Source organism: Malus sylvestris, chromosome 13 (genome assembly GCF_916048215.2).
Source record: "Malus sylvestris chromosome 13, drMalSylv7.2, whole genome shotgun sequence".
Classification (NCBI taxonomy): domain Eukaryota; kingdom Viridiplantae; phylum Streptophyta; class Magnoliopsida; order Rosales; family Rosaceae; genus Malus; species Malus sylvestris.
Genome location: NC_062272.1, coordinates 11,389,423 through 11,412,183, shown reverse-complemented (window position 1 = coordinate 11,412,183; position 22,761 = coordinate 11,389,423). Strand labels below are relative to the sequence as shown.

The 22,761-nt window shown below is 39.5% G+C and overlaps 4 protein-coding genes across 46 annotated transcripts in view; 3 read left to right on the top strand and 1 right to left on the bottom strand.

Moving 5' to 3' along the window:
• Nucleotides 1-22,761, bottom strand: part of LOC126595859 (uncharacterized) — a 98,528-nt gene that overhangs the window by 24,259 nt on the left and 51,508 nt on the right. For 6 of the 39 annotated variants that reach the window (XR_007613723.1, XR_007613709.1, XR_007613718.1 and 3 more), the window contains one exon: nucleotides 18,092-18,266. The exons of 11 other annotated variants lie outside the window; for them this stretch is intronic. The gene's annotated coding sequence lies outside the window, so the exon portion shown is untranslated. Of the gene's footprint in view, nucleotides 1-17,262; nucleotides 19,753-22,761 lie in introns of those variants that run through there. 22 more of the 39 variants (XR_007613724.1, XR_007613730.1, XR_007613710.1 and 19 more) reach the window with 11 other exon arrangements.
• LOC126595858 (peptidyl-prolyl cis-trans isomerase CYP21-4-like) lies at nucleotides 1,576-4,139 on the top strand. Its single transcript, XM_050262222.1, has 8 exons — nucleotides 1,576-1,748; nucleotides 1,864-2,046; nucleotides 2,165-2,204; nucleotides 2,339-2,383; nucleotides 2,750-2,835; nucleotides 3,301-3,438; nucleotides 3,535-3,685; nucleotides 3,780-4,139. The coding sequence occupies exons 2-8, from the start codon at nucleotides 1,895-1,897 to the stop codon at nucleotides 3,864-3,866; spliced, it is 699 nt and encodes a 232-aa protein (XP_050118179.1). The 5' UTR covers nucleotides 1,576-1,748; nucleotides 1,864-1,894; the 3' UTR covers nucleotides 3,867-4,139.
• Nucleotides 4,944-10,048, top strand: LOC126595838 (uncharacterized). Of its 2 annotated transcripts, XM_050262146.1 has the most exons (13): nucleotides 4,959-6,207; nucleotides 6,338-6,524; nucleotides 6,610-6,682; nucleotides 6,791-6,941; nucleotides 7,051-7,154; nucleotides 7,278-7,418; nucleotides 7,493-7,634; nucleotides 7,709-7,852; nucleotides 8,234-8,394; nucleotides 8,507-8,581; nucleotides 8,756-8,894; nucleotides 9,341-9,616; nucleotides 9,771-10,048. In XM_050262146.1, exons 1-13 carry the CDS (start codon nucleotides 5,959-5,961, stop codon nucleotides 9,924-9,926), a joined length of 1,998 nt encoding a protein of 665 aa, XP_050118103.1. In that variant the 5' UTR covers nucleotides 4,959-5,958; the 3' UTR covers nucleotides 9,927-10,048. The 2 variants fall into 2 exon arrangements, with proteins under 2 accessions (XP_050118104.1, XP_050118103.1); XM_050262147.1 differs by lacking the exon at nucleotides 9,771-10,048 and having other exon boundaries at nucleotides 4,944-6,207; nucleotides 9,319-9,606.
• On the top strand, nucleotides 10,789-21,974 carry LOC126595833 (FIP1[V]-like protein). Of its 4 annotated transcripts, none has more exons than XM_050262138.1 (9): nucleotides 10,789-11,325; nucleotides 11,522-11,643; nucleotides 11,802-11,928; nucleotides 12,174-12,239; nucleotides 12,342-12,476; nucleotides 12,564-12,665; nucleotides 12,747-12,931; nucleotides 13,057-14,575; nucleotides 21,189-21,974. In XM_050262138.1, exons 1-9 carry the CDS (start codon nucleotides 10,945-10,947, stop codon nucleotides 21,744-21,746), a joined length of 3,195 nt encoding a protein of 1,064 aa, XP_050118095.1. In that variant the 5' UTR covers nucleotides 10,789-10,944; the 3' UTR covers nucleotides 21,747-21,974. The 4 variants fall into 4 exon arrangements, with proteins under 4 accessions (XP_050118095.1, XP_050118094.1, XP_050118093.1 ...); XM_050262137.1 differs by having other exon boundaries at nucleotides 13,057-14,785; XM_050262136.1 differs by having other exon boundaries at nucleotides 13,057-14,806.

The following is a 22,761-nucleotide window of genomic DNA, read 5'->3' as shown; positions in this document are numbered from 1 at the left end:
GAAATGCAATCCAGTTTTTCATTTGTAGTTTAATTAGGGCTACAAAATTGGAATTGAAATGCAATCCAAATTTTCATGGGAACTTTAACGAAAAGTACCCGGTACTGTTCACTTTAACGAAAAACCACATTTTTACACTAAAAAGTCAATCCTGGTACTATTCACTTTACCCTTTATTTTGTTCTTATCATTAAAACTCAAAGTTTTCAAGTCCTTTTCATTAGTTTTCTTAATTTTCATTTGTAGTTTAATTAGGACTTGGAAATTGAAATGCAAAAGTACACACACACATAAAAATGAGTAGGGGCGGATGCCCCCCTAAGCCCTATACAGCTCCGTCCTTGATCCTTTGTCTTCCTCTTGCAAAGCACTGAGCATTAGAGAGATTGTTAGTAATATGCAATTTTTGTCAAAATACGGTTAACTTGATAATCTGACGAATAGACAGGCCAATGACATTGTTTGGTGGACTAATTCTATTTTCGGGTGCTTGGAAAATAATTTCCTAACTTAATTGAGAAGCATAACACCATCTTCTTGGCAACATTAAATAATGAGAGGATACATGAAGAAAACATTTCAGAGCAGAATCAAGTCATGCCCTTTTTTTACGGAATGAGGATTCAGAGGATTCTTTAATCGTATTCGTTCACTGTGAATCGTGTTGTCAGTTTTTATCAAGTACTATTAGTTTTAATTTAAATAAATTTTTAAAAATGATTTCTGACCGCACATTTTACGATGAATTAACATAATTAAAGAATTCCTAAAACCTTTACAAAAAGAATCCGAAGAAAAATCCTCATTCCTTTTTTCACATCTTGTTGTTTTGGCCTTGCCATATATAAGCATACTAGTTTTGGTTAGAAAAACATGTTTCATTGTACCTAAACTTTCCCAAATGTAGGATGCCTTTTACTGAATTCCTTTCCAGAATCGACGAACTGAGAATTTCGAACCATTTAAGAGAGGAAGAGATGCCACTTAGTACTACGGTCTAGTGCTATTCTTCTTATTTGTAAGTAAGAGGTCTTAGGTTCGATTATCGTCAAAAGTGAATTTGAACCACATTATTGCTAACCCTTTGTGAGGTTAAGTCTACCTCTTCTTTTTATATAGATAATATCGTTTTGTTCAAAAAAAAAGAGGAAAGAGAGTCTGGTTTCATTGTATGATGTAGGCAGGCTAACTGAGATCATAATATTTAAAATGAGCAGTCCAAATCTCTTGATCTGTGAATTATGGAATGCGAGATCCTCTTCGGATCTTGATTCCAAATCGGTAAGGATTAATTTTTCCAGTCTTTTTAAAATATGAATCAAATTATTATTCTTTTGAATCAAATTTGAAATCTCTTACTTACAAATAAAATTATAAACCGGTTCATATAGCAAAAGGCGGGTACGAACAAACCCCGCGTCAGGCTGCCACAAAACCAAACGCCAGACAACCGAAATCAACACGCTATTTCAATCACAACCGTCCATTCCTTAATTTTTCAAGAGATTTGTTTTCTTTTCTCCGGCGAATAATCTCACGTGGGCTCCATCTCCATCCACCAATTTAAATTTTTTGAAATCACAAAATTAAATTCAACGAGAAAGATCGAAAAATTCGAACCAGACCTGTTACTTAAAACTGAAATCGCCCACCAAACTCTAATCTCTCTCTCTCTCTCTCTCTCTCTCTCTCCATCCGATTCAAACACTTGAACCTCACTGCGACCCAATCCAACCAACCCCCCAAAGGTACTCTCTCACCAATTTCAAATTCCACTTCATTTTTAGGGTTTCGATTCCAATCGATTTGGGGATCAAGATTCATCATCCAATTTTTTAGTTTTAATTAATTTTTTTGCTTCAGATTTCGTGATTAGAGTTGAAGTTCGAACCTCATGGCGCGGATAAAGCCGCAGGCGCTGTTACTTCAGAGCAAGAAGAAGAAGGGGCCGACTCGAATCAGTATCACCACCATAGTTATGTGCAATTTAATCATCGCCTTGGCCGCCTTGTCGTTAGTCGCCACTTATCGCTATTGGTTCCGAAGGTACCATTTCAACTGATATTTTCAAAATTTTGACGATTTTATCTGTTTGGAAAGTTGGATTATATATGGGTAGTTTCAGCTACTTTTTTTTATCGTGCGCGCTAATTTGCCCTCGTAGGTCGCTGGGTCAATCTGGGTCGGAGTTATCTAATCGAGAGGTATTAATTTGGAATGGGTATTTTCCATTTGCGTAATTAATTAAGAATGAATTAATGTTCTTGTTTGGATAATAATTATGCGCAAATGCGTAGTTGACTAAATTAGGTGGGTTTTTTTTTGTTTGTTTGTTTAGGATTTTGATGGGTTTGGAAAGAAGGGCGATCTTCCCGGTTATGCTGTAAGTTTCTTAAGTTCTTAAACACATTTGCTGTACTGCCAACTTTCTATTTGGTGTCACATTGCATGAACCTGCAATTTTCGATTTCTAGAATTAACGCGGCAGGGTGGTTGTGGACCTTGTGGTGTTGCTGCGGCCGTTAAATTTGTTATGTAGCAAAGTTTATCAATAAACTTATTTTCTCGGAAGGTATCTGGGTTGGGAAAATGTAACAATTAGGATTGCTGCACCGGTTTCCTTCGGTGTCATTTCATTCCTAGTCTTTCCTCTGATGTTTTATTTTTAGAGTGTAAGTCACCTGTCTGCTTTTCCACAATTATAGTTATTCACTTTCTTTCTTCTCCCACTTCCCTGTGTATTTTGTAGATTCTAAATACACCAAAAGGTCCTATCACGGTGGAACTTTTCAAGGATGGTTCTCCAGAGGTCGTGGATAGATTTATTGACTTATGGTGAGTATTCGACATCACATGTATCTTGCATACATACTTGCTGTAGTAATATTAAATCATCTCTATTTGAAGCTATTTCTCTACAGAGTAAGAGAATAAAGTTAAAATTATGGGACGGGGTGACCTTGTACATAGCTGTTAGTAAAATTGCTCGCATCCAAGGGGTTTATTATTTAATATTTTTATCATCTTATAAGCCAAGGGGTATATTTTGTTGTAACTCCTTTGTAAATTATCAAATACGCAACAACAGGTTAAAGGTTCATATAACCTTGGTGATATGGAGACCTAGTTGACTTGTATCCAGGCTAAATTGTAAATAAAATTAGAACTTCGACGATTAGAAATCATTTCAAGATTCTGAGTAGCAGTAACATCCAGAAATAGACTTGCTTGGTTTTTGTTGGTTGTAAGGGCAATAGTGTGTTATGCCGTCATGGCACTTCTAAGGCATTAGTTTTGCAGTCAAAAGGGACACTTCAAGGGGATGTCGTTCAGTCACGTGATCAAGCACTATATAATCAAAGGGGGTGGTTCCCAAGGACTTGGAGCTGCTGAAGATTGGATATCAAAAGGGAAGCTTCGTAGTCAACTTGTTACGAGGTTTGTTTCATAGATAAAACTTTTACATTGGTTGTGTGGCCTGTTGGTCCTGTGTTGCAAAGCTGATAGCTTATTCTTGCCTGTGTGAACCTGTAGTCCGAAGCATGAAGCATTTATGCTTGGAACTACGAAGGCTAGACCAGACAACAAAGAATTTGAGCTTGTTATCACAACTGCACCAATACCAGATTTAAATGATAAGCTAATTGTATTCGGACGGGTCATCAAAGGAGAGGAAGTGGTACAGGTATAAAATTCTGTGCAGCTTGGGTAACTTATTATCATGCCTAGACTTGGATAATACCTAATTTATAATGCTTTGCATACGGTCTTCCATTCAGGAAATTGAAGAGGTCGATACAGATGAACATTATCGGCCTAAATCATCTGTAGGGATCACCGGCGTGATTCTGAAACATGAGATCTAAGGGCAACTCAATTCTAATGTGAAGTATACATGCACAGCATCGTTGCTGGTTTGAGCGTCGTCTTGCTGGACTGCTCTTGCATTGTTTGTGACAGTACATCATTTAGGTTTCTGATGTTCCCAACCGATTTTTCCTCGTCTCTCGATTTGGGTTGTAATTTGCAGTGGGGAGGGGGGAGTTTTGATACTTTTTTTTTCTAGGTACAGATTCCATATGTGGGGTGGACAAAATACGACAATGCAGCTAATCTGATATGCGAGTTTGTTGTGGTAATCATTGTGTGATATTTCAAATTACGCTTAATTATTGTTAGCTTGCTATGCCCTCTAGATTGTGACTCATATATCACTTTGCCCACCGAACCTCATTTTGTCCGACTTCGCCCCATGAACATTCTCTGTATCACTCTTTCCAAGGTTCATGGGTCAATTAAGACAAAATGGTTGTGAGGGCAGAGTGAGAATTGAGTCACCTTTTCTTTTTTTATTTTTATATTTTTATTATTAAGAAACCTTGACGTTATAAGGAACATTTTATTGATTGACGAAAAAAAGAAGTTACACTTAATTGAGAAATATGAATTTTACCCCTTGCAATACCAAAAAAAAAGAAAGAAAAGAAATACATGAAAAATAATGGACATAAACTTTACCCTTTTAGAAATGAAAATAAGAAAGATACAAGGAAAAGGGGGACATGAAATTTAACTCATTTAAAATAAAACCTAAGACCAACTCCAATGGTGGGCTAAAAGTCAAATTATCTCTCAAAATTTCCTCCCAAACCCAATCCAACCCAAGGGGAAAATTTGGGCTAAATGCTAAATGCTAAATTATCTCTCAAAATTTCCTCCCAAACCCAATCCAACCCAAGGGGAAAATTTGGGCTAAATGCTAAATGCTAAACCAAGGCCAGATTCCTCCCAAAATTTAGCCCATAAATCGGAATTTAAAATTTTCATTATTTATCGGAATTTAATTTTTTTTAGATTAAAATGTTCATAAAATTAATTTACGATAGTCTACATATTTATTTAAAAAAATATAATTTATCCACAAAAATAGCCTAAGTTCATTATTTAATAATCCAGGCTAAAATTTTAGGCTAGAGCGGTTGGAGCATAAAAGCTGTTTCTGGAATAAAAGCTAAATTTTCCGGGCTAAAATATTTGGTTTTTAGCTCAACCATTAGAGATGGTCTAAAGGTAATAATCTGCAAAACAAAAAGAAAAGACGATCATGCAAAAAACAAAAATCATCAAAAAGAGAAGACAAACCTTAGGTTGGTTGGGATGTCTAAAAATCATGTCTAGAAAAGAGATACCATACAAGGGAAGACGAAAGCAACCCTAAATTCGCCAATTTATTAGCGATGGCATTCCCTTCTAAAAAATATGAGAGCAATGGTAAACCATGTGCTGCAAAAGGAAAAGGCAATATTTCCAACGAATTTGAAGTTGCCAAGGAGGATAAAAAGAGGTAGAAGCAAAGTAGGAGATCACATTGGAAAAGTCAATTTTGAGCCACAGATTTTGGCAACCCCGCGAATGCCATTATATCACAATTCCGAGGGCATAATGACAATTGAGCTTTTATTTTAGGAAACTTTAACGAAAAGCTTCTGGTATTATTCATTTTAACGAAAAACCACATTTTTACACTAAAAAGTCAATTATGATACCATTCACTTTACCATTTATTTTATCCTTATCGTTAAAACTCAAAGTTTTCAAACTCATTTAATTAGTTTTTCTGTTATTTTATGCCTAAGAGAATAGGACAGAGTTGTCAAGCTACGAGGGCAGAGCTTCAACAAGAGCTTTGTACTTTTTTATCGGAATTTATTGGCAGCGTCTAATGATGAAAAGGGGTGGGGGAGTGACTAATCCTGATGGAATTAGCGCGTGCGAGGCCCATACCAATCGTATGGACTGCGGCCCAGTCCACTACCGATCCCATATTTTTCAAAACTCGCGCCAAAAACCGGAACGATTTCTCTTCCCTCCCATTTAAAACCAAAAAAATGTGTATTACTATTTAATACAAGATTCACTCAGAGCAGATTACCAGGGCGAGTTGTAAACTCAGCGAAAATGAACTCAATCAACTCGGCCATGGACATCGATGAGCAGAAAGACCACGAAGATCCGCTTCTCAAATTCATCGATTACGCCAGGTCCGTCCTCTCGCCCGAAACGGACGAAAATCTGGATCCGAATCAAAACGGACCGGAGACCAGTACTCGACCCAGCTGGAACTGGACCGCCTCTCGGATCCTCAAGACTTGCAGCGCCTACTCCAGCGGCGTCACCACTGCGATTCTGCTCTCAGACCTCGCCCAGGTACTGCCCTTAATCGATTTCCTCTCTCTCTCTCTCTCTCTCTCTCTCTCTCTCTTTGTTTGGTTGCCGAGAAAATGTGGGGAAATGAAAGAAAGGAATAATATGAGAGTTTGTGTTTGGTTTCTGATAGGCGTGGAGCGAGCAGCGTAGGGACAGGCCTCTGAAGAAGATGCCGGAATGCGTGAAGCAGTTGAGGAAGAAGCATAAGAGGAGGAAGCTTCCGAACACCGTGACGATTGACTCCATTTATGAGAAGAATTTCTTGTCATTGAGTAGTGTTTTGGAGGCCGTTGTTGTGGAGGCTTTTGTTCTTCCGGGTAGTCTCTCGTGTCGAACATTTCAGTTTGCAATGTGATTTTTGTTTGCATTTGTTGTTGAAATTAGTATTTTGTATTTTCTCAGGTACCAACATCCATATGCTTTCCTTGGGGGATTACTGGAGCTCCAATACCATTGACATTTATCTCCACCGCCGGTAATTACCCGAAATCTTGGAGTCTACTGCTTTTATATGTGTATTTGCAAATTACAATTACATTTAAGTTTAATCCGAAACCAAAATCTTGAATTTTTGTGCCTGCAGGTACTGTGACTTAGTAGATCCCCGTAATGAGATTCTGAAGAAGGGGAGGGAGATCTTCCTCACTGGGTGCTATCTTCGTCCTGCCACCGGAGGAGGATCTAGCTATCCGCGGTTGTTGCCAACAGAATATCTAGTGATATTGCTAGATGAGGTAACCTTTACTGTTGGACTTCTTTGGTGCCTTGCGGTTGGGAAAAGGTTTGGGGATGATTTTATAAATTATTTTCTCTTACATTTCCTTTTTGTCTTCACTAATGTAGGATGACGATGGTGATTCATTGTTGATAGGAGCTAAGTTTTATTCGGATTCATTCTCTTCAATTTCTGCAGCTAATAAAGATGTCCCTTATTCATTGTATGCAAGGTTAGATAAATTTTCTTTATATTTTAATAAATCGAGATGTTCTATGAGGTATAGAGGTGTTTCGTGGGGTTAAATTGTGCGTGGTGGTGAACCACTTACCTTGGTTTTCCTATGTATGCATAGAATTGAATCTATTGGGCCACTGGAAGTTCATGGGAAGTTTGGAACTTTACAGAGAAAACAAATTACTCTTGTTAACGAAGATGATGTCAAGCTACAATTTCTGCTGTGGGGTGATCAGGTTGTCCTGGCCAATCTTTTGAGGTAAACTCTTGCACTAGATTTCATATTTTTTTTAATACTTGTTCCTTATTATGTCCATAATTCAATTTCTTCAGTGTGGGAAGTATGCTTGCACTGGATAAACCATATGTCTCTAGAGCTATAGATAGTGGTATCGAAACAAGTGGTGAAGTTTGCCTTGAATTTGGGAGCGCAACGCAATTGTTTTTGGTGCCTTTCATTCAACATGAGGAGCAAGTAAGTCATTTATCTTCGTTTTACTAATTGGGTTATCACTTGAAGTGCTGCAGACTAATTTCTGTATTAATCAGGTATGTGTAGCACTGACACCAAATCGGTATCAAGGGTCAAGACTTCTGAGCACAATAGATCCCAGTCAGGGTCCACAAGTCTCTCAAGTTTCTTTGCCATGTGATTCACATGGGTCTATTGACTTCAGTAGCTATCCTTTCCGAGTGAGTTTCTTTCTATTATACTTCCTCATTTTATTGACTGCTATTTAGCCATGCCTCTAATTTAACTTCTGTTAGAAGCTACGAGTACTGTGCTTCTAAAGGAATGCATTATGTTTACTTTATCAATGGCTTACTGTTTGAAGCTTGAAGCGTTACTGGATATAACTTTTGCACGGGTTCCTTGTGTATCTGTCTAAGTCATACTATGATTCTTCAGGAATTATCTTTAATGTCCTTATCCATTCATTTAAACCTATCGTGCTCTTATCTACTACCCAATGAATCACCCTAGTTCATGTGAAATCAACTGCCTGTCCTGACGCTCTTGTTACCATTTGTTCTTAATTTTTATTAACATCTCTTGCTTGTGAAGTTTTGCAGTCATTTGTTTCTGGCCTTCGTGACAAGATGACTGGTGTCAGTCTTTATGGTGTTGTTACCAATATTGTCAAAGAAAAACATACCGCAGAAGCAGTTTTCTCCTTGAGAATTGAAGATACCACTGGACCAATTTGGGCAAAGTTTCATTTTGTGAAGAATTGGTATGGAGAATTAGTTAATTGAATACAGATGGTTTTACAGTCTCTTCCCTGATTATAATTTTTACATATATAATGCTGATGCTGATTTTACTTCTATGTATTTATTTCCTAGGTCGCTCGGAAGGTTAAGCCTTGGTCACACAGTGTACATATCAGGCCTGACATGCTCTATGACAAAGCGGAAGTGGTGAGCTTATTCAAGAATTACAATTAGTCACCTCTGATGTCAGTATGTAGGCTGGTTAACGTTTTTTCTAATGTTGGCAACAAGTCAGCTTATAGTTTTTGTTTGGACACTTTCTGATTTGTTTCTAGATATGTGATTTAGTTTGGTTTCCACTTAAACATATTTGCTTGGCAGCTTGGAAGCATCATGGTTTGAGAACAGTGCTGGAGCTTCTTTCTTCAACCTCAGTTGCTTGCCAGCATTACTAAATTCATCTTGTCTTCGTAAGTTGTCAAGACTCGCTGATCTATCCAGCCAGGGTAGCTGCACGCAGGTACGGGATTTGTATGAACTTAACTGTTGGCTAGTAGCCATGATAAAACATTTGACTTAAGTTTCTGTATGTATTCGCTTGTCTATACTCCTGAATTTTCTGCTGTTAATCTACTATGTTCACTGGCCTTTATATTCAGCTTCTCTTCGTGTTTGAGCTTATCAATAGCAAATGTTGGCCAGTTTATCACAACTTTGTTTCCAAAATATGATTTGGAATCGAGGAACGATGGTAGATTGGTAGGCCTGACTCCTGAGTGTGCTCCTGCATTGGTTTTGTAATTATTATCAGTACACCAACACCCACCGCTCATACAAAACTAGTAGAAAAACTACACCTAAAATATAAAGGATTCATAGTTCTGTAACTTTAAGACAAAATTATCCTGCATCCCTTCTTTGAATCAGTTCTCTTGGATGTGTAGTTATCGTTTATCATGTGGACAGATAGTTCAGGTTTGGGCAGTTTGGCTGGGGGCTCAGTCCAATGTCAGTACAAGATTTTCACATACCACATGTGGTCATTTCGTTACCGAGCTCCCCAATGGGGTTATGGAGTGTGGCTTCTGTAATGACAACAACTGTGGCGCTGAAGTTATCCGCACTTTCCACCTGAAAATCACTCTCGCAGACGAGAGTGGGAAGGTTTTTGCGTGGTGTACTGGTCATGCTGCTGCAGAGTTGCTGCAAATATCTCCTGACGAATTCCATGAACTGCCTGAGGTAATCCTATGTCACTTTTACAATCGAGTCACAAGGATCTCCTCTTTCGGGTCCTTAATTTTATGATCTGTATCGATGTTTCGTCGAGAAAACGCTTCCAGTTTTTGGTGTATGCGAAGTTCTTATTGATCTAAAATTTTGCTCTGTATCCCAGGATGAACAAGATATGTATCTGGCGTCATTAGCGAAAGAGCGATTCACGGTCGCGATTGTTAACTGCAAGCGGGAGGGTTGTGAAGGCAGTGATGCTCTTATGCAAGAAATTGAAGGCGTCTCATGGGAGATCACTCGGGCATTGAACAATGAATAATTCGTTGGCTTGAAAGTGTAATACTTTTTATCTTCGAGTAGGTAGTTCAATTTTGTGTGAGCAGAATAATAAGAAATTGATATATTTTTGGTGCAAATGAAGTGGAATTTTTTTTAGAAAAACGGACCAACGGTTTAGTGTTCACTGCTACTTATCTTCGAAACTATCCTTAACTTGCACAAATAGTGGGAAATGAACCGTTGAGATTTTTTAGGTTTGACGTTTGTGGATGACAAGTTTCTTTTAAACATTATTATGATGGGTTTGTTTTGCGATTTAATCGAAAACTTTAATCTATTAGTGTAAAATATCGTTGTATATAAAAATGAAAAATTAGAGTTAAAATTTGGTTAGTTACTATTGTGTGAGAACACAATGAAAACCAAATCCATCTTAAAATTCAAGATATATTTAGTGATATATTTGACCGTGTTATAATGGAAACAAAAGGCGTAATTGTAATGGTATATTTGATTGCGTTATAATGAAAGCAGAAGACATAAAGGTTACCTTTATAATTATGAAAGAGTCGTACACGACGCGTTGCTGAACGAAAACAGCGTGTTCAGATTAAAGCTCATAGAGTCGTATTGAAAACGAATAAATCCATTTCTTTTACAAGAAAGAATAGATCTTTACGGATAATGTCGTGTCGGACATTAGAGTTTATTTGCATCTTCCTTGCCATCTTGATTGTTGTGAGTAGTACTGTTGGCTTGAGCACCATATAAACATGTATTAGCAATTTGCTTAGATGATGAGGCTTGTTATTTTAGGCGGGCCAAAATTTGTAAGAGCCCATAAAAGGAAAATAACTATAAATAATAATTGGCCGTACTAGGGTTTTAGGGATTCAGGGTTTAAGGGGGGTTTTAGTCATAGAAAGCACTTCAAGCTCCAGTCTTTTGTTCATCAAAGCATCCAAAGCTTATCATTTCATCGCCAATGGCGGTTTTCCATCACCGTCAGGCAAAACCCTAGCACAGTTTTCCCTCTTCAATTCCAGGGTTTGTAAATTATGGAGGATTTCGACGATGATTTCGGGGATTTGTATGCAGGCGTTGAAGCGCAGGCCAATTTGGCCATCAATGGCGTAGCAGAATTCGCTCACTTTTACACAGAAGATGTAAGTGATGATAATGGAAAGGCGAAAAACGCTAGTCCTGGCTCCGATTCGAAGAAGCCCGATTCTGTCTGCGAGGAGTTGGGTGAGAAAGTTTCGGCTTTGGAGGAGGATGAGGACTTCAATGGAAGTGATAGCGAGGATGACCTGAAAATAGTGCTGAATGATGAGGACTGTGAGGGCAAAGTGTTTCCAAATGGCGGCCGAGGGAGAGTGAAGAATGATGAGCATGAGGATGAGGGTGATGATGGTTTTCCGCCTACGAAAGAGTATAAGGTATTATCTTTTTTTTTGTTTTTTTTGTCTAAATTAACTTGAAACGAGTAATTTTCAATCTTTGGTTACAGAAAGTTCAAGTATTTGGAATCTTTATGTATAATCGAAATCTTTCTGCTTACAGAACTAGATGTTCATAGATGATGAATACTATTTTTCATATTCATAGATGCTTGGTGCTTTGTGCTTTGTGCAGTACCATGATAATAGTATGTGCTATCAACACAAGGGGTCGAGCTCTCAGATTAGTGGTATTCGTGATCCCCCTAATCGAATGGTGGCTCAAAATAGATATGGTTTCAGACTTCCTTGGTATAGGTTAGTAAGTTACAAACAAAATTTTAAATATTGGACAAACCCAATTTCTGTATAATTGGGAATTTTGGCTACAGTTTGAACCTTCTTAAAAACGACGGTTTTAGAGTAATACTGAACTGGACTATGACACATTAGCGTCCTTGTTTTCTTTATTCCAGGACCATACTTGATGTAAACATTGAATCATTTGAGGAGAAGCCATGGAAGTATCCTGGAGTTGATGTAACAGATTATTTCAATTTTGGTTTGAACGAGGACTGTTGGAAACAGTACTGCATCTCCCTGGTAACTGAAATAATGCCATGCTTATCATCCCAAAGAAATTTATGGTGTAAAAATAGTGTCCGTTCTAGTCTTCTAGATCCCATTTAGATGTTCTGGCAGGTTGAAAAAGTTTTTTCCCGAAACTTTCTATGCTGTACTTGTGGCTGTGCCGTTAATAGTCTTGTGATATGGCCAACCGGTTCTCATTTGTTTTCTTTAACACAGCTCTGAGTAAATAAAATCCTAATACTTAAAATGCATTGCAGGAACAACTATGGCTAACATCTATGCAGTTTGGGATCCCTGTCTCAAAAGCGTCAAAATTTTATCAGGTTATTTGTTCGAATTTTTTGAGAATCTCATTATATCACCATAACAATTGTTCAAATTTTACGTGTTGACATGTCCACTAATATCTTCCTTACATAAAATAGGCTAAAGAAGCTGGATCTGCGTATGAGAAATTCTCCCAGGAAACTATTTATAAAGAAACGAACAATGCTGGACCAACAAAGTTTGCTCCGCCTCCATCTAGAGATTCTGATTCCAGTTTCAGAGAGTTGGAACTAGTATGTCACAGTTTATTACTATTCTCTGATTCTTGTATTTAGAAAACTTGGTTGAGATGGTTATGACTTGGCTTTTGATTTCTTCAGCCAAAAGGAAGAGCAATTCAGGTTGAAGATAGTATGGTTGAACGCCAACCATCTTTTGATAGTAGGCATCCACGTAGTTTGGATTCTGATGTTGTGATACAGGTTGGCTGTCACTTTGAATTGTCAGATGGATTTGTTGCATCTACCTTATATTAAGTTATCACTAATTGATTGATTGGGCAGATTGCGGTGCAGGATGGCACTGAGGAAACCTCAAACTCTGGTGAGGAACAGGGCCATACAAATCTTACTGCACATGAGGCATCTGATAATGGAGAATTAACTGCAAATGGCAACCAAATTATTCCTGCCGAAGAAGATGATTTATTGGTAGGAACTCCGGAAGGGAACACAAGAAGATCAGACAGGTTTGTATTCTGTTATATGTGGAGCCCTAAATAATTCAATTATTAGGTTCCAATTTCCATATATAAATTTAATTACAATTTCTGAAGGCACCCATAATTCATATGGTTTTCCTTGACATCATCAGGTGTTCCCCGAGGATCAGTGCCACTTGTCCAATGAAAATAGATTCTGATCAAAGAAATAACCAGGTCGTTGCTCTGGATGGGTATGACCAAATTCAGGGGAATGTTGTCTCATTGGAGACTACTGAAATTGCAAATAAAACAAGGGACGGTGTTGGCAAGAATACTTTGTATGCTGATCAATGCCTGATGGAGGCACAATTATCATTTGGTGATGACGATCAACTTAGCCCCACTTCATCCTGTTTTGGAAGTGATTCTGAAGCATCAAAGAATGGTGTTCATTTTGATCCAGAAGATATTCATACTCCTGTCACATCATCTTTTGAGAACTTGAAAAGCAATGGCATCAAGAGAACAATAGTTGATATAAAAAATTATTCCACACGTAATAGTCATGCTCAAAAGGAGCATAAGCATCAGAAAAGGAGGCTTCACAGTGTTGTTGAACCAAAGATTCACATTAAAGATGATGATGATGATGATGCTTCCCTCACCTCGGAAATGGAGGACCTTTATGACAGGGATAGCTCATTGAATTATAGCAGACAGAAAAAAATTCTGCGAGATTTTGGCTATAGTGATAGAGAAGATATTTCAGATTATAAAGAATCTCGGAGATATGCCGACAACCATGTTCATACCGCTAAAACAAATTATGTGGATAGAAAAAGTAATCACAAGATCCAAGACAAGCTAGATCCATATTTCAGAAAAAACTGGAATGAAAGGGAGTATTTTTGTGAAGATAGGGATAGAGATTGGCATCGTTTTGGAAGAGCACGATTCTCTAAGGAGAGGAGTCCTCTCTCGAGTAGGAAGTCCAGGGGGTGGCATTCCAGTTATTCCCCACACACTGTTGAAGAAAGGGATGCTCAATTTAGAAGGAATGCCAAGAAACTGCAGTTTCAGAAAATACCCATCCATGGTGGTGGCCGTTTCGGTTATAAACGTGAAGATGACTTTGTGGGAGAAAAATTTAGGAAATGTGCTTCATTCACTGATCGAAGAACGAATAATTTGGATGAATTTGATGAAAGGCAGTTTCCTCGGCTCAGGAGAGAATTACAACACTCCAGGGGAAGGGGTGGATATGTTGACAGTCCCAATTTTGATTGGGATGATTCATGGTCTGAGAAAATTGAAAATGAATATTGCAGACATGGAGAAAATCAATATTTGTTCGATCAGTCTTACAAAGAATCATACGCAGGTGATGAAGGAAGGTGGATTGATTCCCTATCACCAAGAATTGATGTTTCTCACACAAGAGCAACTGATGAAAGATATTGGAGACATGCTAGAGAAACATACTCTGCTGAATTCAAAGAAAGTAATTGGTTTGATAATCGTTATAATGCTGATGAAATTGATGACATCATTTATCCGAGTGATCAATTTAAGTGGAGAAGATCTAACCAGCGATCTGAAGTCCTACACTGGACTGAGGATCAGTTAACTGTCAGGTGCCGTGGTGATAAATTGTATTCTGAGAAGTCATCCCTTTCATATCAGAAATATGTAAGACATGACAAATTTCATGCTAAATATGGTTCCTACAATGATGCAATGCATGTTGATATGCTATCAGAGCAGGATAGACTAGAATTGATGAGAAAAGGAAGTAGTGCTAACTGTATTAATAGTAGTTCTAAGATGTATATCGGTAAGCATGAGCGGACGGCCCTGAGGTGCAGAGGTTCGGTTGACTTGGTTGTTGGGGAAGGAAAGGTACAGTTGGGGGAACCCAAGGTGAAACCTTGTATCATTGTACTTGTATATATGAGTGCTCGACAAGAGTTGAGCAATCCCTTCTTATTCTTTTTAATGCTATCTCATTGCACTTTTGCTCTCTTCTTTTCTCTATTTTTTTGTTTCCTTTCCTCTTTTATCGTATTTTAACTTTCCTCTCTCTTAAGTAATGTGTTGCCTATATGTTCTTAATTGTTGGTTCCCATTAGGATGGCCTTCTAGGTCCAGTGTGTCAAGCATGTAAGTTGGGGGAATAAGGTTCCCCGTCAATCATTAAGGCATTATTGTAGAATCTTCTATACTTTCCTATTCCTCGTTATCTGTCAGGAATTTCTTGGTAAAGTAGGCTTGTCATGCTTGTTGATTTCATGGAGGTTGACAAGTAAAAGAGACTGCTTTACACCTTGCAAATCAAAACATGGTGGTAAAATATTTGAATAAAATAGGTGTTTTATATTGGATGACATATGATAACAATGGGTGTTACTTGAGATATTGTTCAAGTTAACAGAATCTATAGTATTTAAGGTTGCAAATTTGCATGAATCCAACATGCTTTTTTATTTTATTCTTTTGTTTCTTTTCAAATTTGCTTGTTTTTCCACACTACCTGTCATCACATGCTTCTGTTATAGTTTTGGGTGGTTTTCATATTTATCTCTCATTTATAGAATGTATTTTGTACAATTTCATGTTCTTATTTCCATGTTAGTTTGTGTTTTGATTTTTAGGGTTCATTTGATCTGAAAACTTTGGTCTTCTTTGTAACACCATTGGGTTAATGTGATTTCATTATTAGTCTGCAATTATTTTAATTCCAGTAGTTGTGGGACTCCTTTTCAATGGCGTTCTAAGATTCATATAGCCGATCCCACTCAGTGACTTGGACTTTCCAAGTCTCCAACCGAGAAGTTTTCCTCACTCGGGAAATTAAGGGAACACTACCCTAACCTACATGCTCCACTCAGAAAGCTTCAACATACAAGCTTCAACCAAAGAAAATTCAAAGAACTTAGCGAAGAAGGCTTTGGTGTATTTAACACAATACGTTGAAATGAAGGAAAGCTTATTTATTGATATCCCCGATAAGCTACAAATATGTACATATACATGAGTCAAAATAAACACACAAGAGGGAGCCTTCACAAAGGTTGCTTAGGAGAAGTCTCAGCAGTCGGTAGAGCCCCAGAAAGAGAAGGCACCGGAGGGGGATCATTTGGAGCCTCAGTACTGGACAGAACCCTAGAAGGAGGAAGCATCAGAGGTTGATCATTTGGAGCTTCATTACGCGGTACAGCCCCAGAAGACGAAGGCAATAAATGCCTTTGGAACAAACCCACAAATCTCTGATGATCAAGTAAAACCTGACCATCAGTTTCCTTCATCTGGTCAAGCTTCCTCTTCATGTTTGTAGCATAATCATGTGCGAGCCGGTGCAACTGTTTATTCTCATGCTTGAGCCCTCTAATCTCCTGTTTGAGACTCATCACTTCAGCCGCCAATGATTCAACTTGGCGGGTTCGAGCAAATAGGCGTTGGGCCATATTAGACACAGAACCTGCACACTGAACACTGAGAGCCAGCGAATCCTTAACAGCTAACTCATCAGACCGTTTGGAAAGTAGTCTGTTATCTTTGGGAGTGAGAAGGTTCCTGGCCACCACCGCAGCGGTCATATCATTCTTCATCACGGAATCCCCAACGGTAAGAGGACCAGTTGGGGAGACGAAGGATGGGCGCCATATGTTGTCTGGAGAAGGCGGGGCTGCCTCTTCAACAAGGTTCAAGTCAAAACGACGGTCGGAGGGGCCAGACATTTTCAAAGGTGTTGAAGAGAGAAGAGGTCGGACAAATCAAGATCTTAGAAGTGCAAGAATGAAGCTTCTACTGGTGGAGATTCAAGTGTGCTTTGAAACTTAATGCCAGCCCCTATAAAAATCTGCACTCGACGGAGCTTCAGAAATCGAAGAGGCGCCTGCTCAGAAATCGAAGAGGCGCCTGCTCAGAAATCGAAGAGGCGTTTGCTTTCTCAAAAGTTGGGCTGCTTAGAGATCACGAGGGTTGATCTCAGAAATCGAAGAGGCGTTTGCTTTCTCAAAAGTTGGGCTGCTCAAAGACCACGAAGGCCGATCTCAGAAATCGAAGAGGCGCTCGCTTTCTCAAAAGCTGGGCTCCCCAGAGACCACGAGGGCCGATCTCAGAAATCGAAGAGGCACCTACTTTTCCAGCCTTGTCAGCACCTGTCACACGCACACTCAGCTTTGCGGAAATTATGGGCATTCTGTCAAAGACTTCTGGGGAAGTAGTCCCACACGCAACAATAGCTCATGGGTACCACAGATAACTTTGCCAAAGTTCTCTGCCAAAGTTGAGCACGTGAAGCTTGCAGCTCCCACTACACCGCTCTGACCAAGAAGGGTAAAAGAATAGCAAAGAAACAGCACTAACAAAGTTTAGACCCATAAATTTTGAAGGTCTAGCTACCATATTATTACCCACAAGGGTAAAGGAACAGTACCACTGTTGGATAATTGGAAAGTCCCTGTGTGTCAACCTCTGTGCTTCGTGGCAAGGTAGACTAGCAAACATGCCCAACCTTTACTCACATTCGAGAAAACACTCCCAACAAGATTGCTTGCTCCAAAATCGAAGAGGCACCGCCCTCCGAATCTCGAGAGCCACTCTCCTAACATGATTACTTTCTCAAAAATCGAAGAGACACTGCTCCCCGAATCTCGAGAGCCAGACCCCCAGCATGATTGCTTTCTCAAAAATCGATGAGGCATCGTTCTCCGAATCAATTGAAGAGGCGCTCGCTTTCTCAAAAGCTGGGCTGCTCAGAGACCACGAGGGCCGATCTCAGAAATCGAAGAGGCACCTACTTTTCTAGCCTTGTCAGCACCTGTCACACGCACACTCAGCTTTGCAGAAATTATGGGCATTTTGTCGAAGACTTCTGGTGAAGTAGAAAGCACATGAATCTTACTGTTCAATCACCCACTTCCCACACGCAACAATAACTCATGGGTACCATAGATAACTTTGCCAAAGTTCTCTGCCAAAGTTGAGCACGTGAAGCTTGCAGCTCCCACTACATCGCTCTGACCAAGAAAGGTAAAAGAATAGCAAAGAAACAGCACTAACAAAGTTTAGACACATAAATTTTGAAGGTCTAGCTACCATATTATTACCCACAAGGGTAAAGGAACAGTACGGATAATTGGAAAGTCACTGTGTGTCAACCTCTGTGCTTCGTGGCAAGGTAGACTAGCAAACATTCCCAACCTTTACTCACATTCGAGAAAACACTCCCAACAAGATTGCTTGCTCCAAAATCGAAGAGGCACCGTCCTCCGAATCTCGAGAGCCAGACTCCCAACATGACTACTTTCTCAAAATCGAAGAGAGGGTAAAGGAACAGTACCATTGCTGGATAATTGGAAAGTCCCTGTGTGTCAACCTTTGTGCTTCGTGGCAAGGTAGACTAGCAAACATGTCCAACCTTTACTCACATTCGAGACAACACTCCCAACAAGATTGCTTGCTCCAAAATCGAAGAGGCACCGCCCTCCGAATCTTGAGAGCCAGACTCCCAACATGATTACTTCCTCAAAAATCGAAGAGACACTGCTCTCCGAATCTCGAGAGTCAGACCCCCATCATGATTGCTTTCTCAAAAATCGAAGAGGCATCGTTCTCCGAATCTCGAGAGCCAGATACCACAGACCACTTTTTCAAAGTGCTCTGACAGAGTTAAAACATGTGAAACTGGCAGCTCCCACTACCGTGCTATGACCAAGCAGGGTAAAGGAATAGCATTACTACTTGTTAGGGAGACTCCTATATATGTCGACCTCCATCCCCAACGGACAGGCAGACCTGCAAAAATGCTCAACCCTTCATCATATCTGAGAGGGCACTCCCAACGAAGCCTTTCGAAATATTCAGCTTTCTTTCCCCCCGATAATACCTCTGCAAACAAGCTATACTAGAGCAAGAATATCTCATATCATCAGGGTTAAAAGCAAGAGTATCCCATATCATGCTTTTTCCCTGTCTTTTCTTTTGGCCTTGTTTTTACCTGCAAGACAAGGAGAAAGAGAGCAATCAGTCAGCACTTGGAATCAAGCTTCCAGCCAGGAAGTGACTGCCTGGAACCCCTTACCTGATTACTTACCTGGCATTGCTCTCGAGTACTCATCTTCAACATCTTATGTTTCTAGGGAAGATTCCGCATCTGCTTGAGGAACAGATAGGGCAAGTGCGAAGGATACAAGGAAGCATGTGGAGACAAGCGTAACAGCACACGTGCCGATACATCCATTACTCTGTCAAAAGCAAAAGTATCCCATATCAGCAGGGTGGAACGTACTCTAGATTTGATGGACTTGTTTTGACCCTCAAATTCTTCAGTCGGCCTTATACTCTGGAGGAAACCAGAAAACCCTCCAGCTCAGTTCAAGAATAAGCCTGTGGAAAGTTACTTCTTCAAAAGCAAAAGTATCTCATATCATCTCTTCTCATTTTTCTTCTCTTTATCCTTCATGCTGCTGCAAGATGGGGAGAAGGTGAACAATCAGTCGGAGCTCTGATTGCTTACCTTGTCTGTCACCTCTTTCAGCAGACCCCCTAGCTCGGCGACTTGGGAGACTCCTACTACATGGTTTGTATCGCGCTTGACCAAGCCTGAAACTACAAGTAAGCTTCAAGTGAAATTGATACATTACCTTGTGCATCTCCACCAGTTAAAGATACCACCCCTGATGGAGGAAGAGTACTTCCAGAGAAGATGCCACATCTACCTATGAGACAGATAAGGCAAGTCAAGACGACACCACACTCCGATACTTAGAAGTTTCGTGATTACGAGATCATTCTCCCACAATATTTCCTAATGTCATTTGTACTAAATCATTCACTTGTACTCACTAAAGGAGAGCTTGAACCTATGTACTTGTGTAAACCCTTCACAATTAATGAGAACTCTTTTATTCCGTGGACGTAGCCAATCTGGGTGAACCACGTACATCTTGTGTTTTCTTTCCTATCTCTATCCATTTATATACTTATCCACACTAATGACCGGAGCAATCTAGCGAAGATCACAAAAAGCGACCGTTTTCGCTACCTAGGATCTATCTTGCAAGAGAACGGAGAATTAGATGGAGATCTCAACCATAGAATACGAGCTGGATGGAAAGAGTGCATCCGGCGTGTTGTGTGACCGTCGTAGGCCACTGAAGCTCAAGGGAAAATTTTATAGGACGGCAATAAGGCCAACGATGTTGTATGGCACAGAATGTTGGGTGGTGAAGCATCAACACGTACACAAAATGGGTGTAGCGGAGATGAGGATGCTTCGTGGGATGTGTGGGCACACGAGAAAGGATAAGATTGGGAATGAGGATATCCGAGGTAAAGTAGGAGTAGCCGAAATTGTAGGAAAGATGAGAGAAAATCGGCTCCGGTGATTTGGACATGTGCAAAGAAGGCCGACTGACGCTCCGGTTCGAAGATGTGACTACGGGACAGAGGTTCAGGGCCGAAGGGGTAGAGGAAGACCTAGGAAAACTTTGGAAGAGACTCTAAGAAAAGACTTAGAGTACTTGGATCTAACGGAGGACATGACACAAAACCGAGCGCAATGGCGTTCTAGGATTCATATAGCCGACCCCACTTAGTGGGAAAAGGCTTTGTTGTTGTTGTTGTAGTTGTGGGACTCCTTTTGGGCACATACCCAGTTGAAGAAGAAAATGGGAGGGATTCTCCCTTATTTAGCTATCGTCTTTCATTCTTTATTTATTGAGATTCTTTCTTTCTTGCTGTCAAAAAGTTGCAACCTTTGTCTCTTTGCTATTTCCATGCTCTGTTAATTTATACTTCAAACTATGGCTAATGTCCTACTGGCAGTCATGCTCTTTACTTTTCTTTTCTATTGTCTGAATATTCCTGCAATGCACCGACAATTTAGAGCTCTTAATCCTTGTTAGGCAGTCTCCTACCAAGCATCAACTGAATATTCAATGTGAAAATCAAATATTTGTGTTTCTTACATCAAATCTCAGTATCAAAGGGAAAAAGGAAAGTTCCTGTCTCCTGGATTTGATTGAGTAGATGTCCTTTGAACACAAGTGATACTTATTGAATAGTCCCTTCACTTTATTTACCTAGTCTTTTACATCTGCCACCTATTTGAAGACATTTTAACGGATGTTGCAGGGCCTGGGTGATATTTCCTTAGTTTGAAGTCTTTTACATCATACTTGGAACTTGCTGGAATTTGTTGGTGGTTCATTCTGCTGCATGTTTCCAATCGTCTGTTTTACTGTTTAGTTGACTAATATTTTACAAAAGTGTGACATTTCCTTGCTTTACGCTGCAGTCTGTAAGAAGCCACAAACGTGGAAGTTTGATTCGCAATGGTATGCTGGAAAATATGGATCCAGAGTTTGGTGGTGAGCAGACAACCTTAGCGGATTGTAGTCAATATGAGAAGGTGAGGGTAGTCCAATTTAACACCCAAAAAGTCGGATGCAACCAAAACAGTACAAAAGGGCTCGATAAGTTTCCAGTTGAAAATGGTGATTTGGATGCTGAAGCGGGCCAGACTCTGACAGAAGACCTCAAGACGGCACATCTCTTACAGGGAAAACATGCTTCTGAGTATTCATCAGCAGCTCAGAATGTGAATAGGCGAACATTCTGTGGAGAAATTGGTTCCAGTGGGGACAAGGTTGCAGAAGGATATGACAACCAAAGGATTCTTGCGACGAAGGCAAAAATGGAGAAACGTGGGGAGCGTTTTAAGGAGCCAATCACCCTGAAAAAAGAGCCAGACAAGTTGTCCAAGCCTGAGATTGATCTTCTAGTTGAAACAGCTGAAGCACAGTTACATAGGCCAAGCCGAAAGAGGAGGTGGGGCGGTATAGAGGCTGTTTAGGAGACTTGTGGTTGAAGTCTTTGACAGGATGACTTGTGCTATTTGAACCAGGTCAATAAAATATAAAACACAACTCAGCAATCAAGATGAAGAATCAGGTTAGAAATTTAATTTGTTTTCCTCTTTCATTGAAATTGGAGGAAAGATTTGATATCTAAATGTACTGACATTTTCCCTACCTGAAAAAGGCTCATTGGTATAATAATAATAATCTCCCATGGTGATTCATTTTTGAGGATTTATACAATTTCGTAGGGAGTCGCTGCTTTCTGTTACTTAGTTTCTCATACAATCTTATTTCTTTGAAAAAGTGATGGTGATGATCAATTGCAGATGGCCAAACATCAAGTTCATGAATTTTTTGCTCGAATTCGTTACGTTTTTTTTGTTCAGAATGCAGACTGATGCCATTCACTCTAATATCGTTCTTGCCTGTACGCGAGCTTTATAGCTGGTTGTTTATGTTGTTATGGCATACAAGCTCAGCTAATTTTGATCACATATTTTGACATTGTGTGAGCTACTGTCCTGCTTTATACAGGTTACTCCTTAAAATTTGATTTTATGACTGATCATGCTTTAAATGGAAGAAAATGAGACCTAGAAAAAGGGATCCTACGTTTTATGTGATGTAAGAGATACTAATAGGTAATATACGTCTGGTTACGTTGAAAAACTTAGTCCGACTACATTAAAAAACTTAGGTAAGACACACTGCCAATGTCATCCTATACAACGCCTCTTATAAAAAAAATGAGACGAACTATTTTTTGATCTCATATAGTGTTGATAGATGAAACTCAGGAAGGGGTAAATGCAAAGCTTAACCTTTGGAGAGAAGTGTTGGAATCTAAAGGTCTTCGCCTAAGCCGATCAAAGACAGAATATATGGAGTGCAAGTTCAGTGCAAATGGAGGCCAAAACGAGTTAGGGGTGAGGATCGGAGATCAAGAAATACCAAAGAGCGACCGTTTTCGTTACCTAGGATCTATCTTGCAAAAGAACCGAGAATTAG

Bases quoted from the DNA above. Each gene is read 5' to 3' on its own strand.
- LOC126595858 (XM_050262222.1), top strand. From the start codon at position 1,895: ATGGCGCGGATAAAGCCGCAGGCGCTGTTACTTCAGAGCAAGAAGAAG. The intron at 2,047-2,164 runs GTACCATTTCAA...TTGCCCTCGTAG, and splicing joins TATCGCTATTGGTTCCGAAG to GTCGCTGGGTCAATCTGGGT. The intron at 3,439-3,534 runs GTTTGTTTCATA...GTGAACCTGTAG, and splicing joins CGTAGTCAACTTGTTACGAG to TCCGAAGCATGAAGCATTTA.
- LOC126595838 (XM_050262146.1), top strand. From the start codon at position 5,959: ATGAACTCAATCAACTCGGCCATGGACATCGATGAGCAGAAAGACCAC. The intron at 6,683-6,790 runs GTAATTACCCGA...TTGTGCCTGCAG, and splicing joins GACATTTATCTCCACCGCCG to GTACTGTGACTTAGTAGATC. The intron at 9,617-9,770 runs GTAATCCTATGT...TCTGTATCCCAG, and splicing joins AATTCCATGAACTGCCTGAG to GATGAACAAGATATGTATCT.
- LOC126595833 (XM_050262136.1), top strand. From the start codon at position 10,945: ATGGAGGATTTCGACGATGATTTCGGGGATTTGTATGCAGGCGTTGAA. The intron at 11,644-11,801 runs GTTAGTAAGTTA...TCTTTATTCCAG, and splicing joins TTCAGACTTCCTTGGTATAG to GACCATACTTGATGTAAACA. The intron at 14,807-21,188 runs GTGAAACCTTGT...TTTACGCTGCAG, and splicing joins TACAGTTGGGGGAACCCAAG to TCTGTAAGAAGCCACAAACG.